The 17,394-nt window shown below is 42.8% G+C and overlaps 1 protein-coding gene across 1 annotated transcript in view; it reads left to right on the top strand.

Annotated features, from left to right (window-relative positions):
- Positions 1 to 17,394, top strand: part of SLTM (SAFB like transcription modulator) — a 125,707-nt gene that overhangs the window by 27,574 nt on the left and 80,739 nt on the right. Inside the window, exon 2 of the mRNA XM_088445320.1 lies at positions 218 to 317. Within this exon, the coding sequence (XP_088301446.1) occupies positions 312 to 317 (6 nt within the window). The 5' untranslated portion in view covers positions 218 to 311. The remainder of the gene's footprint in view (positions 1 to 217; positions 318 to 17,394) is intronic.

Here is a 17,394-nt window from a genome sequence, read left to right as displayed (position 1 = left end):
ACAAATCAAAATATACGATATATGATCTTATGCAGCATATTTTTTTTTTTGCTTTTAATTTTATTGAATTTCTTATCACTCAGACTTTTGTAGAAAACCTTGTCGTTTCCACATGGCTTGAATATATAATTTTTAACCCCTATATTCCACATCAAGTCAGAAACTTATATCTTTCCTGCTTGGAGTAACAAATCTGTTTTCCTTTATTTCCATGCAGATGAAGATGGCAGCAAAATGTTAAAGCAATGAAAAAGATCGGAAAACATTATCTTATCCACTCAAAGTGCCTGAAGTGAAAACAAACTGAAACGATGCCTGTAAGCTATAATATAGTAAACTAAAGTCTACATTTTATAAAGACCTGTTCATGCATGTATATATTTCAGTTATCTGTGTATCTACTGAAATATATACAATAGTTTAGTTGTTTTTTGGAATTGTATCCATATGTTATAGTATTCTAAATGTTGCATTCTTCTTTTTCTTTTTCTTCTTTTTCTATTAAGGATTCCAAATAAATTGTACAGAAGCATGATAGTACACACGTAACTATGGCCCTCATTCAGAGCCGTTCGCTATTTGTGGTCGCTCGTTTAAAAACAAGGGGTGGCTATTCAAATGATCCGTACGCACATTGCAGTCTGTTCACACCTCTAAGTCTGAACGAGCGAGCAAAACATACGCTCGTTTATTTGTTAAAAACGCCCCCTGGCCGCTCGCATCCTACGTCATGTCCGCTATTTATTAGATTAATCGAGTACATCGACCAGCGTATGAACTGCTCGCTATTCTTGTGGTTGGTGTTTGCTACCACAAATTTGCGAGCAGTTCTGGCTATAAAATAACCCAGTGACGTGGTCACTGACGCTGCTGTTTTAAATATGCACACCCATAAAACGCCCGTTTTGACCTTTAAGCACGCCTGCGTTCGGATCTCCACTCCCCATTTTCAAGCACCTTCCCCTGTTACCACCCACATACGCCTCATTCTGTCACTCAAAATAGCAGGCACTCGCTATATTGCGTACCAACGATTTTCGGCCGCACTGACTGGTTCGCGCATGCGTACTAAAAACCGTACGCATGCGCAGATGTGCAAACATCGCTCGGAACGAGCGTACTGCCGCTAACGAGCGGCTCTGAATGAGGGCCTATATCCAGATAGACAATATAGCAGAGGTATACATAAATTGGAATCAAATACAATAAAATTTGCATAGTAAAACATCAAATGTATGCAAACAAAAGAACTGGGAAGATAGTGGGACAGGGTGGGGGGGGAGAGGGTAAGATCACCGTGTACAGGATAAACTGATGGTATCAAGGTAAAGGGAAACCAAAACATTACCTGGGATGGTGGGTCGAAGATACAAGATTTCTATATTCCATGGTGGATTTATATTCCAGCCATTGAAACCAAATATCGGTGAAAAGAGAAGGCTTGTCGGTAGAAGAGCTTAACAGGGGTATTCAATATGGGTGCGATAACATCGTTTTTGCGTTAATATCGGAAGTATGACGTCATTATCGCAGGTTTTACTTTTACACCATATTCAATTTCAAAGACTTATCGCAGTTTTGAAAAGTCTTTGATAAAAAATGGGGATAACTTTTCACCATTGAATAGGTGTCGAAAAAAAGTGCAGAATTGGGGTTTTTTAAAGCCTGCACCCCTGGGAATGACATTTAAAAAAGAACTGTGTCAAAAAAAGTTAAAAAAAAATTAGGGACACCCCAAAAAATTAATTTAAAAATTGGGGTTAAAAAAAATGGGAAAAAATAGGTTCAGGGCTATTCTGCAAGTATGCGGCAGATGTTTTCTAGAATAGAATTATAGCGGCAGGTGCACAAATGCAGAAATTTTAAGAACTTACTTTAGGGACTTAAAAATATGCTAGTACCCATTTTCATGTACCCCAAATTTGATGGGACCACTTAAAAAAACGAAAAAAATAACCTAAGTGCTCTTCTGCATCACTTCTTCAATGTCGGGAAAAAAACACCTGCTGCGGCTATTTAAATCCCCGACTTTCAATTACAGGCTAAAACGGGGGTACCCATAGTGTTCCCCATGTTTTTACAACTTTAGGGGGGTCTTACAATTATTTTAAGGAAAAATTTGTAACTTTACGCAAACCCAACTTCTGAGTTTCCCGTTTTCGTTAATTTTATATTGAATACGGGGATAAGCGGGAGCGCGCACCATACTTTAACGCAGAAAAAAACTCCAATATGAAACGTTAACTTCGACAGTGAAGTTAACGTTTCGTATTGAATACCCCTCTAAGAGGTCTTCCATGGACATATAGTAATCAATCCTCTGAAACCAATCTTTACAGGAAGGAGGGGTGTGGGAGTTCCAAAGTACTGGAATAACTGTCCTGGCCACATTACTAAGTTGGTGTAGCAAGGATTTCTTATAGGGTCCTAATGGGGTATGAGTGATTAAGCAGCCAAAATGCGGGGTCTGTAGGAACTGGGGTGCCTAGAATTTTTTGCGAAATGGTAATAACTTCAGACCAAAATTTAGATAATCGAGGACAATCCCACCATATATATCGTAAAGACCCTGGGGCTGAAAGGCATCTCTAACAAGAACCAGATATTGTTGGAAACATGGCATGGAGCAGAGAAGGATGTCTATACCACCGCTTTAAAATCTTACACTGAGTTTCCTTAACAGTTGTGCAAACAGAGCTGCAGTGGGTTTTGAGAAATAGTCTGCCATTCTTGTTCTGTGAAGGAAACTCCAAGGTCTAACTCCCATTTTTTTGGCCCATGGAGGGATATCTAGGTTGGATTGGTTAAGAGAAGCTGATAGTGTGTGTGTGTATGTGTGTGTGTGTGGCAGAGGCTTTCAAATGTGGTGAGGTCCCTCCTTAGATAGTTTCAATCTGTATGCGAAAGAGGGAAATGGTGAACTTGGAGAAACTTCCAAAAGTCTGAATGTGGGATTTTCCATTTTTGAGTCCAGAAAATTGCTTACTACCCGACTTATTCACCAGCTGGCCAACTCTAAAGAGACCCTCAAGCACCCAAATAGGGAAATGTGAAAGAGTGATATCAGGGTTAGCTAGAAAGGAAGTGAGAGGGCCAAAGCGTGATAGCACAATATTATTTGCATTACACCGCACATAGGCCCTGATTCAGAGGCACTCGCAAAAAGCGAGCGCTTGCTCTGAATCAGGGTGGGCGCTTCTTTTTTTTTAGTTGTGGCCGCTTGCATAGCTGTGGGTTACCACCCACAGCTTATGCGAGCGGCCAGGTGATGGTCGCGATGGTTAAGACCATCGGCTTGCGACGAGACCCTTGCGGTAGGGTCTCGTTGCCGCAAGCCCCAGTAATAGAGCAGGACGTCCACCTACTGACATCATGAGTGATGTCAGTAGGGCCGCCCACAAACGGCAGGCGTTCCTGCAGGAACGCCTCAGTTTGCCCAGCCACCCCCCGCCCCGCCTTCCAAACGGGGCAAGCTGTCGATCAACATCGACAGCCGCCCCTTTTAGATGTGAGTGCCAGAGCGAGTGCGTTTTGCGCTCGCTACAGGGCTTGTGCACGTGCACTTCCTAACAATTGACCTGCTGCGAGCAGGTCTGAATCAGGCCCATAGTGCCCCAGAATCACATTACACCACAGAGTAGTGTCCCTTATTCACCACATAGTAGTGCCCCTTATACACAATACCCACAGTACCGCCTCTTATACAAATATTGCCCACAGTAGTAGTGCGCCTTACACAACACTGTACTTACCAGAAGCCCCGATGCTGCGCCCACCGCCATCTGACAGCTCCTTGGGCTCGGCACTATGGGAGAGATGTCATGACGTATCTCCATAGACACTCTGCGGGAGCCGGAAGGCATTACATTGCCATTGTTTTACTGATTGTTTGGGGTTTTGATTGTCATTACTTATTACTGGTCCAGGTTGGCCAAACCAGACACTTACTGACGGTAATGATTAACTGTGCACCTTTTGTGGTGCGCAGAGGAATACTGTAGTTGTGAAGGATATTCACTACCACCACCAGTCTCTCTTACTGGCACCTGGAAATGCTAGCTTATGGGTGCTGCATACTTGCCTACTTTAATTAAATCCCCTCTGGGATAGTGCCCCCCCCCCCCCCGCATTCTCTTCATCCTGGCCTTACTGGCATTGTTTAAAGCCACAATTGGTGACATTTTACATTGGGAGGCAGAGCTAAAGAGAATCATGGCCCTGCCAACTGCTGTTCAAAGCTACTATTCATGATTCAATGCAAATCGCTGCATGCAACCTCTCTGCTGCCAAATACAGTGGGGAAGTGAGCGGAACAGGGAGATGGGCCAACTCTGTCAGGACAACTTCTCTCCCTCTCCCCCCCCCCCCCCCCCTCCCCTCCGGGACAGTTAGCCAGTATGGGGTGGTGTGTGTAACTGTATCTCGTTGCTTTGGATAAGGACTGCTGATTAGTGGGTAGAGGATTGACTCTGGATACTGGACTGAACACAGGACAGCTAAGTGATGGATTAGAGCAGGGATGACGAACCTCCTGCCCGGGGGCCATATAAGGCCCTCAGAATCATTTGGTCTGTCCCGCTGAGATTTTTTCTGCTAGCCTCATCTGGATAGCAGGGTGCCTAGAATGGCACCCTGCAGCCAGAATCTATGCAGCAATGCCGCCTGAAGCATCCTTAGGACGCTTTAGACGGTCACACCACTGTCCATCCTCAGGATGCTCCGAGCATTGCTGTAATCACCGGCGATTGTGGCCCCGCCCCCGTGTGAAATCACACGGAGGGGATGTGGCCTACACCAGGCCCGCGAATAATGTTCTATTTATCAAAATGGCCCTCGGCAGAAAAAAGGTTCCCCACCCCTGCATTAGAGTGTACTGTAACCTGTTATGTACAGGTCACAGGTATAGGAGTCTCACCAGAAGAGAGCAGAATATTTTGTTATGGTGATTACACACACTCGTACCCCTCTTACACCAGAGCTAAAACCCAGGTTATTGCAGGGTTAACCTGGATAGCTCCTTGGTGTAAAAGGGGACAGGGTTGGATTCCCAGGTGCAGTGACCCGGCAATCCAACCCAGGTAACTTGCAGGGTTTAACACTGGAATAACCCGTGAAACCTTGTAATGTAAACGGTGCGATCCTGGTCACGATGACCTGGATCAGCCGATTGGCTGGCTTCAGTGGCGCTTGGAGATGACATCTCCACGCGTCCACTTCAATGCCGGAAAAGCCGGGTCACTGCAGACCCGGCTCGTGTGTGAATGGCGCCAACTCTGGAATATCCTGGTTCGGCGCCGGGGAAATTCCGGGTCTGATCCGGATTGGTACCCTGTTCTAACCTCCATGTCAGACTTGGAACTTAGGTATAAAAGCAGTATAATACTTGAAGGTTTACATGATGTTCACTTGTATCTTGCGCACATGCTGACCAGTCCCAACTCATTCTCTAGTCTATCGTAAGGATCAGCTGTGCTCATCTTTTATATTACATTCAGTGGGGAGACTGTATCTAAATTGGTTTGGTTGGGAGATTTAAAGATTAAATATCCCAGAGCACCAAGGCAGAGTACTTTGCCTCTGGGGCCTTTTGCTGCCTCTAATCTATATATTGCTCCAGGAACTGGCAGCAGGGTTTCAAGAGATCTACCAGACTGATAGATCTCTGAGCCCTTTTTACATACTGCGTAACAAGGATATGCTGTCTTTGATATCTCTTCTGCAGACCTTGCATGATTCATTAGCATCTGTCTGGTAGATGCTTCAGACTCCTTACGATCTTCATGTGGTGGATCCGGTTACAGCATCCTAAATACAGTTGTCCCCTTGACCACTACTGGACCTTACTGGGGCTACAGCCACTGGATACCCTTGAACTCTATGGCCCTGCTGCACTCATTTATGTTTTATGCAATTTCTAACTAACACATTAACTACCAAACACATATATTTCTTTTTTTATTGAGAAAAGTATCATACCATACAGAAACAAAAATATAATAAAATCCATTAACAGACGAGAAGTAATTAGAAATCTGGTCACTAACAGCAGCGGCTCCTACCCTCTTAGATGAGGGGGGCCGGCGCCAAACACGAAGGTCCATAAGAAAAAAAAAACCACTAACTCACTGTTCTGTGAACAGTCCTGTTCGGGTCCCGGCATCTGTGCAAGTGATCTGACCGGCCCCGGGACGGCGCATGCGCATAATATCACCGTCCAAAGGACTGCATCGTCTGCAGCCCCTAGGAGCCGATTACTGCTGGCGGAAAGGCAGAGAAGGCCTTGTGAGCATAACAACTCGCCACTATACTAGAATTATCGCCGCTGCGCTGAACCTGGGCCATAGCCGACACCAATAGGGGTATTCAATATGGAGCGAAAACTCAGTTTCTGCGATGTTTTCGCTCGGATGACGTCATTTTCGCAGGTTTTACTTTTACACCGTATTCAATTTGGAGACTTTTCGCCGGTGTGAAAAGTATATTTCATTAGACCCTGCGAAAAAGTATCACCAAGGAATGGGTGGCGAAAAAAAGTGCAGAATTGGGGTTTTGGGGTGCAACATTTTGGGAACCCCCGTGCAGCCTTCAGACAGTCCCCCAAAGGTAATCTGCGTTAAAAAAAAAAATTAAGGGCACCCCAAAAATTTACTTTGAAAAAGGGGACGAAAAAAAAAAAGTTGGGGTACAAACTTAAAAAATAGCGAACTTTACTCTGGGGGGTCCCCAAGTATACCCTAAGTGTGTTTTTGATTGCAGGTGTTTGCAGCAGGTGGGTTTTTCACAATTTTTTTTTTTAAGTCGCTTTAGCAAGTTTAAAATATGCTGAACCCCATTTTCAAGTACCCCAAATTTGATGCCCATAGTTGTTTTGCCCCAAAAAAACTTCTAAAAAAGGGTCCCCCCCTCTCCCGAGCACCACAGGCTTACGCTGAAGCCTGGGGCTCATCCCCATACCCCTGGAGTGGTGCGTATGGAGGTAATAGGGGGGCCAAATAATGTAACACTATTGTACTTTATAGTGGAACTACAAGTGCCAGCAGACATGCGGCACCTGTAATTTCACTGTAAAATAAATAGTTAAGAAAAAAAAGACAAAACACACATACCGTGAAAGTATAACTTTATTACACTCACCTACCCATTCACACATACTTACCTATACCAGATGAATCTGTCTTCTTCTCCAGTAGGATTTCCCAAAAACATGGCTCTGCAAATAAAAAATCATACTCTCCTATATCCTGGCGCTGGTCCCCGCAGTAATCCATGTACTTGGCAAAAAAAAACCCGAATACACGATCCACGAACTAACTATGAGTATGTGTGTTGCCACACATACTCATAGCTCCCGAATGCCAGCTGACGACACATCCACGGAGCTGGCAGTCACGAGAACCAATCAGCGGCCGCGCTCACTGTAGAGCGCCCGCTGATTGGCTCCGGCGACTGACAGTTCCCACGTGGGCTGACTCTCCCACATGAGAACTGTAAGTTGCCGGAGCCAATCAGCTGATTGGCTCACAGGACTGCAATGCCCCGTGAAGTGCCGATAGCTGCCATTCGGGAGCTATCTGTATGTGTGACAACACACATACAGATAGCTGTGTTGCGTGGTTCGGGTAACTCGTTTTTTTGTTTTTAAACTGCCATGGATTACTGCGGAGACCAGCGCTGGATGTAGGAGAGTATGTAATCTTTCTTTGCAGGGCCACTCATCACGGATTTCTACTGGAGAAGGGGATAGAACATCTGGTATAGGTAAGTATGTGTGAATGGGTAAGTGTGTGTAATAAACTTATACTGGACACGGTGTGTGTATTTTGTCTTTTTTAACTATTTATTTTACAATGAAGTTACAGGTGCTGCATGTCTGTTGGCACTTGTAGTTCCACTGTAAAGTACAATAGTGTAACATTATTTGGCCCCCCTATTACCCCCATACCCACCGCTCCAGGGGTATGGGGATGAGCCCCAGCTTCAGCGTAAGCCTGTGGTGCTCGGTAGGGGGGGGACCCTTCTTTGGGGGTCCCCGACTCCCCCGAGACCACCGGCTTGCGCTTACCGACTTTGGGTACTAATGCTTTGGACCTGGAGCCCGGGTGATTGGGTCTCCGGGCTGTGGCATTACATCCTGGTCGGTTGGGTCTGGTGCTGGTTACAAATATAGGAGGAACCCCACGTATTTTTTTTTTTTTCCCCCTATATTTAAAACCAGCACTAGTCCCTGCAGCCTTGGGTTGGTTTCTAAAATACGGTGGAACCCTATACATTTTGTTCCCCGTATTTTTAGAACTCACTCCTAGCTGCCAAGCCTGGGGCTGGTTGGGCATTTGGGGGGGACCCTATGTCATTTAAAAAAAAAAAAACAACAACCTTTTATTCTGTTTTTTTACAGGTACAACACAACTGGAATTTATGGGAAATATTTCAGGGATCCCCCTAAAGATGTGTCGACATGGGGATCACTATGGGTACCCCCATTTTTAACTCCTGAAGGAAGTCGGGGTTTCTAATAGCTGCGGCAAGAAAAAACACCTGGAAAAGCTATTTAAAAACCCGACTTTCTTTTGCAGGCATAGTGATCCCCATGTCTGGACATCTTTAGGGGGGTCCCAGGCATATTTCCCGAAAATTCCTGTTTTCTACCTTAAATGGGGTCAATCGTCATTTTTAAAAAAACAGGGATAATTTTTCAAATCACTATAGCAAGTGAAAAAAAAAAATGCAGAATAGGGGTTTGGGGGTGTAGGCTTATAAAAAAATAGCCTGTACTTTTGGGACTGTCCCCTTAAAATGAAATGTGTCCAAAAAAATGTTAACATAAAAATCGGGACACCTTAAAAAAAAATTGTTGTTTTAAAAAAAATAAATAAAAAAATTAGGTAAAAAAAATGCCAAACTAACGAAAATTATTTCTGGTGGGGTCCCCAAGTATGTGGCAGGTGTTTTTTTTCATTGTGCAGAGTAGCGGCAGGTGCATTTTTGCAGAATTTTAAAAAAATAACTTTAGGGACTTAAAAATATGCTATTACCCATTTTCATGTATTTGATGGGACCACTTTTAAAAATGAAAAAAAAAGCTAAATGCTCTTCTGCATCACTTCTTCAAAGTCTGGAAAAAAACACCTGCCGCGGCTATTTAAAAAACCCCGACTTTCTTCTGCAGGCATAAACAGGGGTACCCATAGTGATGCCCGAGGTCTGGACATCTTTACGGGGGTCCTACAATTATTTTCAAAAAATTCCCGATTGTTTTCGCCGATCCAAGTATGGCCGGGTCCAGTTTTCGACGATTTCATATTGAATACGGGGATAAGCGGGAGTGCGCGCAATACTTTTTCGCCAGAAAAGGCTCCGATGTGCGGCGAAAACTTCGACGGTGAAGTTTACATTTCATATTGAATACCCCTCCAAGAGTCTTATGTTATGTACGGATGTGCCACCCTATACGAAACCCATTTGGGCACTTAGGGGGGAGGTTAGCGTTAGGCACCCCTAAGGGAGCGTTAGAATAGGTTAGATAATACTTACCTGGGAACGATCGGGATTTTCTGTGCTCCCGCGATGCCGCTGTCGGGATTTGAATCTTACTGAATCCTGTCAGATAAATGTGTATTTGTTTTTGCTTTTAATATTGTTTTTCAATGAGTCAGATAAGTCTATTTATAGCCAGAACTGCTGGGACCATTGTGAATAATATTACACATGATTGAGATGTGTAATTACAAGGGTTTTATATAGATTGTGTTTATTGAATGTATCCCCTTCTGAATTCAGGTTTCAGCAAACATGTAGTTATTGTGCACACTCACCACTTTTTTTTTTTTTTTTTTTTCTTTGCATATTACCAAGTCAAAACTATTGATGTTAAACAATACTTGCCAATAACCTATATTTACTCTGTTGCTTTCAATGTTGTCCGTAACAAACGGTCAGGGCAAGGAGAAATTTGTAGCATTTAGGGCACTACATGCTGGAGACTGACGTGCGAAGAGTATTATTATGATGCTGATACCACATTGATATGCTGCTTTTTATACAATGTTGCACCTTAATGCTACAAGTCTCCCCTTGCCCTGACTTTTACGGATATGCACTTTATTAATGGATGCTTTTTTTGTGATTTTTTGATGGTGGATTAAAATGTATCTATCGTTTTGCAAAAAAGGATGTGCTGGCTCTTGGATATAATGTTTCTGTACGTGCCTTGCAATCGTTTTTTTTGTTTGTTTTTGAAGTGTGTGCTACATGTCTCAAGTGGAATGGGAAAAATAAATAAATATTATATATATATATTAATATTATACTACTTCACCTATTTAAGGTAAGCGTTTTGTGTTTCATCACTTGTATCTCACCTACACGAAACACTGGCTGCTTATTTTTCTGACATGATTTAAATATATCACTATTGTTTACAAATCTCTGAGCTCTGCTGTTCTGCATAGCCAATTTATTCAGATGCCACCAGAGCTACTCTGCAAGATAGGAGGAGTGCTGGGCTATTGGTAACTATTAAATCTTATCTGCCTCCCCATGCCTACCCTGACTGCACATCCCTGCTGTCTGTCTGTCTTTAAGTGTGTGTGTATGTGTATGTATAATAATAACACTGTATAACAAATTAATACTTTTAATTTGTTTCCTTTGTAAAAATAGTCATACATTACTAATTTGAGGTCAAGAAAAACTAAAATAATTTCAGAATGTTTTTACTAGCTCTATTTTTTGAGCTACACTACTTGCACTATACTGTATGTACATTAGTAATATAGTCATAGTGAAAAGCTATTTTCAAATCTGATATATTCTTGATAGAAAATAAATAATTTTTAAATCAATCACAAATAAGAACACAAAATGAAACAAACATGCAGCATACGATAGTACTATCTAATATAGTGGCCTATTCATGGGGGTGCTTTCTCTTTGCTTGTCGCTTGTCCTCCTCTTCTGGGGCATCTCTTGTCACTGTCCAACAGTAGTGATTCACCTACCCTGATATCTTTGTTCCATTGCTGAAATATCTTGGTGGAATCACTCACTATGCTTGTCACTCAGTGCACCACAGTTATCTTGTGTGGGTAATCCCGTGAATCGCGTCTATTTGAATAGGGGGGGGACAAATAACTGATTCATTTAACTGGGTCATTAGGCCCCGCCCCCTCTGCGCAGAATGCAGATTGCTGGTAAGATTCTCTCCATTCTGCCCACTTCACTAGGAATACCCCTACATCGTCATAAATGTTAGCTCTGAGTTACGAGCTATAGGCCAGAGTTTTAAATGTCATATTCATTCTTTGCATGCTGAAATCAATTAGAAGTAACAATTTTCACATCGGAAACATTTTCATTATTGTGCAGTGTAATATATTATATAAAATCCATTTCTTCATTTTGCTTGTGTATTGACCAGTGGATCCAAATAAACGGAATTGAGTATAGTCTGGAGATGAGACTTATAGGGGTATTCAATATGGGAGCGATAACATTGTTTTTGCGTTAATATTGCACTTATGACGTCAATATCGCAGGTCTTAGTTTTACACCGTATTCAATTTCAAAGACTTATCGCAGTTTTGAAAAGTCTTTGATAAAAAACGGTGGTAACTTTTCACCATTGAATAGGTGTCGAAAAAAAGTGCAGAATTGGGGTTTAGGGGTGCAGACTTAAAAAAATAGCCTGCACCCCTGGGAATGACATTTAAAAAAGAACTGTTAAAAAAATATAGGGACACCCCAAAAAATTTATAAAAAAATTGGGGTGAAAAAAAAAAATGGGAAAAAAATGTTTAACAATAGGGAAATAGGTTCAGTCTATTCTGCAAGTATGCGGCAGGTGTTTTCTAGAATAGATTTATAGCGGCAGGTGCACAAATGCAGAATTTTAAAAACTTACTTTAGGGACATCAAAATATGCTAGTACCCATTTTCATGTACCCCAAATTTGATGGGACCACTTAAAAAAATGAAAAAAATAACCTAAGTGCTCTTCTGCATCACTTCTTCAATGTCGGGAAAAAACACCTGCTGCGGCTATTTAAATCCCTGACTTTCATTTAAAGGCTAAAACGGGGGTACCCATAGTGATCCCCCATGTTTTTACAACTTTAGGGGGTCTTACAATTTTTTTACCGAAAAATTCGCAACTTTACGCAAATCCAACTTCAGAGGCTCCCGTTTTCGTTAATTTTATATTGAATACGGGGATAAGCGGGCGCTCGCCCGATGCTTTAACGCAGGTAAAAACTCCGATATGAAACGTTAACTTCGACAGTGAAGTTAACGTTTCATATTGAATACCCCTCATAACATCATACTCCATGTAGTCCCAGTGATTTCAAATTTTAAATGTGAATATGAGTTACTTAAAAAAAAAAAAAAAAAAAAAAAATCTGTATCGAATATAGGAGCCTTGTATGATAATTAAGACATAAAAGTGAAATGCACTGCTATTGTGATGGCAAGAAAATTATAGTGCATAATAGCAGTGTAAAAAAAGACTTTGCAATACAAAAATGTAAGTCTTTTCATTTTAAATCAAAAAGAAAAGAAAAACTCACAATTTCACGGGTCACAAGTTCAGTATAAATGGGCAACATGAAGAAGAAAAAAGTACTAGGAGGACTGAAAGTTCAAGGGATACAGACATAGGTGAAACTGAGGGGTGGTCCGGGTGTGCACTGGGACCACCCATCAGCTAGCTTGCCAGATTTTTTTTCTTTTTCTCACGAATACTTGCCACGGCCACTGCTGCTGCGCCTGGTAAGCCATGGACACCTCATAGCTCCGCCTTCCCCCTGGCTATAAACAACGGCCTTTCCTTGCGGTGCGCACAATGTGACGTCGCATAGTCTGTGTGTCTCAGTGCCTGTTGTATAGTGTAGCTGTGACTAAGTAGAATTGCTGATGAGGAGCAGCGCACTAGCACACACATGTGCAGGAGGATACTGATGCCACAGCAGAATGAATCGCCTCAGAGCATCAGTTAATTTTGGAGACCCACTGCGACCGCTGCATGTCGAAATTAATACATACATTATATATATATATATATATATATATATATATAATATATATATATATATATATAATTTCCATGGACTGGCACTCCAAGTAGTTCACTAGTACCTGGAAATACAAGGGTCTGTTCCTCCTTATAAATGTTTCAAAACCCACTGATTGTTAATAAAATATATATGATTTGCATAATTTTTTTTCTCAAGTCCCACCCCATCACGTTAAAATTGCTGCGATTAGCGCATATCTAAATAGGCGTGGAGCCAAATCATGCAATTCTTGTAAAATGACGTCATTAAGCTCTGCCCCCTACACGGAGACCCCCGATCGCTGTGGAAATTCTCCCCATTCCTGCCCACTTTAATAGGAAGTGGGCAGGAATTCGGGACAAGTGCCTACTCTAATGGGAGTGTGGTATCAGAGAAAGAGGGGCAAGAAGGGGGAGAGAAAGAGGGGCAGAGAAATAGTGGAGGGCTGGAGAGAGGTACGGGCAGGGCTTAAAGTGGTCCCAGAGAGGTGGTGGAACTCATCACCCCCCCCCCCCCCCCGACACCAGAGCAATGTGAAGACTGATCTTTACACACTCTCACACACTGTTGTGAATAGGAAACTTTAAAGTGAATGGGCAGGGGCCAAAATCTTTCGGGGGCTATGACCGTGTGAAATACATTTTTAGATGCTTTTTTTTTTTTTTTTTTTAGCACTCCTGCCATCAGCTGAGACTACAATGTTAGGGCATTTAAAAAAGAAAAACAATAAATCTATATCCCACTGTCTCTTCAGCACCATCTTCCTGTGTTTCCAAACATCGGCCCCCCTGCATTTCACCCCATTCCCATGTCTACACTCCACCACCCCCGTGTCTCTCCAGCTTGCCTCAATGTGTCCTTCCAGCAGCTCCCCACCCGTGTCCCCCACCAGCAGCTCCCTGCCTGTGTTTCTTCTCCCACCAGCAGATTATCCCCCCTCCCCCCATGTCGCTCTCTGAGCAGCTCACCTTTGTGCCTGCCCTGGCCCTTGCTCCTTCTCAAGGCTCCTCCGTGCACTATGCAGCAGCAGTGAAGGCATGATGTCACATATGCTGTGCCGCAAAAGGAGCCACCAGGACGCAGGGCCACAAAGTGAGTGACAGGGAGGGGCAGGCCATGGGTGGAGGAGGAACATGGAATCGGCGGCTACCACCAGACAGTGGTACTTTGTCTGTGGGACTTCTATTCAGGGACGTGGCGAATGGGGAACTAGTTCCACCTACCATTAGAGGTGACGGAACTTTGTTCCATCCCCGTTCCTACTTTAACCCCTGGATATGGGGATGAGAGAGCGGGGAAGTGAGAGATGGAATAAGAAAAGGGAAAGACCAGGAGAAACAGAGGAATTACTATGAATTTAGTATGGATCCATCCTTTATATATTTAGGGCTGATTCTGAGATTGATGGAGATGCGGGTGTTCTTGCATCTTTTGCTGCAGTCGTGTCTGTGTCTTTTATGCTGCTAAAAAGCCCTTCCCTGGTGTACAAGTGTGTGCCCAAATGTGCAAAAACTGAGACACCCACTTGCAGCATCTGAAGAGGCTAAATTACCATTCAGATGCACCATCACTCTCACCACTGCAACTTTCACCAGCCCTAGGTAGGAGGCCATACTCAGACGGAGAAACTGGACCTATGTGCACAGCTGTGCGTCTCTATAGTACATAACCACTTCCAGTGACACTCCTATAAGGCGCAACATGTCAGATTGCCAACCCCCGCTCATTATCTCCCAGTCTTGCACAGGAATGCCCAATGTAATTCCAGCACCCTGTAATTATAATGCGCTTCAGTGGGCAGACTATCCTGACTCATGCGTGTTGCAACTCAGATGTATGCACAGACTAAAAATCATTGGCTGGTTGCATGCTAATCGGTATAGTGTGCAACTCAGAATCAGGCTCTTACTTGGAACTATCATTATACTGTGTGTGTGTGTGTGTGTATATATGTATGTATGTGTGTGTGTGTGTGTGTGTGTATGTATGTATGTATATATATATATATATATATATAATATACCCCCAACTATTCATCTCTAATCTCACCAGTGGATGCGGCACTCCTGGCTCACAATGATGAGCAACACTCGGTCAGCATATACTGTATATCAGCAACGTTTCAGTGCCTTTTTATTCAATCAATGCGGCACTTTCATCAGGAATACAAAAACATTTAAATGTTTTTGTATTCCTGATGAAAGTGCCGCATTGATTGAATAAAAAGGCACTGAAACATTGCTGATATATATGCCCACCGAGTGTTGATCATTGTGAGCCAGGAGTGCCGCATCCACTGGTGATGTATGCTGTACTGCGTGTTTGCTGCACTTATGCAGGCACCCGACACTTACATATATTGAAGGGAGAGCCAGACTTTGGGCATTGGTGGATCCAGCTTCTTCAATATGCTTCCTATGGATCAGGCTTATTCAATATAATATATGGATCTGGCTTCCACCCACACCCTTTGTTTTTGGCATGTTACCTGAATATGAATATTGACACATTTTGGGATATAAAGCAATTTATTATTACATTGCTTGCGGTACGTCATCATACATTAATAAAAAGTGTATTTTATAATTCTATGTGGATATTTTTTATTGATATAAATATGTGATGTATATTGTTTAGAGTGTTTAGATTTATGTACTCTTATAATGGGTACTTATAAGTGTGCAGGATGTAATATATTTGGCATAGAGGACTTTCAGGATGTATCATTTTTGGATACATGCCAAATAGTAAATATAAAACAGTAAGATAGTTCTTTATTACACATTGCCATTAGTGAGTTATCCAAGATGTTGTTTGGATTATTGGTGTGTTTGACCACATACAGTATGTAGTTTGATGTACTGTATGCTGTTCACTGGGACGCTTGACATATTGTAAATTACAATGTTGCTAAGGTAATAGTTTGCAAGTCCCACTAATGTTTTTGTTGGGCCCCACTTATAGTTGATTTGGTCTTTCCTACATGGGGCCCCTTTCAAAAAATGTTTCCACTGACACTTTAATTTCCCAATCCTGACAGGTTCTGTCTTTTTGCAGTCTATATGCAGTGCTGCTACTGCAGCTGTAAACTAAAGTGATTTTCCTAGCAAACACAATACAGCAATGGTTCCTAAACTGGGTGCCAAAGGTTGGTGATCTAGTACAAAATCAGGGCCTTATTATAGGCAGGGAGGACAGGGCGGTAGCCCAGGGGCCCCCACACTGCTACAGACAGACATTCCAGGTCACTCTGGACCCTTTCTGGCCGACTCCCGGCTGACAGCACATCAGTGACTGCACACTCCATCACTGATTGACAGTGGAAGCCCCGCCCCCTCACTGACATGATGCCGTGATTTGCAGGGTGTATTGGCAGGGGGCAGGGCTTAATGCAGTTAACTGTCTGCCTCCATTAGAACCTCCTCCTCCTTCCTTCTTCCGGGTTTTACCACATTCCCCATATGTAAAAAGCACCAGAATGCGATGCATCTTCAGGTGGAGTTACCCCATAGAAGCTTATGGGCTTCTTATCGGGATGCTCCTCTTTGGGAGGGATCCAATCGGATCAGCTTATTATCATATCTCAGTGTTTACACCCAATATCGTTTGTCCTGCACTAAAGAAAAGTTCAAGGGAAATCATTCAGTGATATCATTGGTTGTGCAGATCGTACCACGTGTACCCAACTTTAGGCACACTGCCATAGTACATGTTCTGCATCAACCCCAAAATCTCAAAGGCTCCAGTCACAGGTGCCTCTGTGGAATAGAACCTCTTCACAGGAACCTTCATTGATATGTAAATTGCGAGAGAGTGTTTCCAGAGAAGAATCTGATAAAATTTTACATGGTGGATTCCTTTTTTTTTAATCGTATACTATGGTTTTGGATGCATATAAGATTCCATTACTAATACATATTCTAAAAAAAAAAAGATTTATGCAAACTGGATGATGCTGTGACCACATTACATACGAGAGTGGTTCAATAAGTAAGTTTACAACATCTCTCGCGTGTGTAATGTTCTCTACTTCTTTCTAATTTAATGCCAGGCCAGAGCAGGTAGACCACTGATTACCCTTGCAGCAATTAGACTGCGCCTCTACTGTCCCAACATCAGTTGTAAGATGGCAGGGCTGGCGGAAACATGGTCAAACCTTGAAGTGCGTCGTGTGTTCAGATTTGTGTGTCTAAAGGGCACATCAGCATCTGAAATTCATCGCCAACTTGTCGAAGTGTATGGTGATGATGTGACGTCACGGAAACAGGTTTGTGTTTGGTGCACTGCCTTTAATAACGGCAGGCCACACAGCCAACCACATGCGTGAGTTGTTATGGCGCTACTA

This window comes from Taudactylus pleione, unplaced genomic scaffold (genome assembly GCF_031769625.1).
Source record: "Taudactylus pleione unplaced genomic scaffold, aTauple2 ptg000019l, whole genome shotgun sequence".
Taxonomy (NCBI): domain Eukaryota; kingdom Metazoa; phylum Chordata; class Amphibia; order Anura; family Myobatrachidae; genus Taudactylus; species Taudactylus pleione.
Note: the sequence above shows the minus strand (reverse complement) of the source record. Positions and strands in the feature narration are given on the sequence as shown.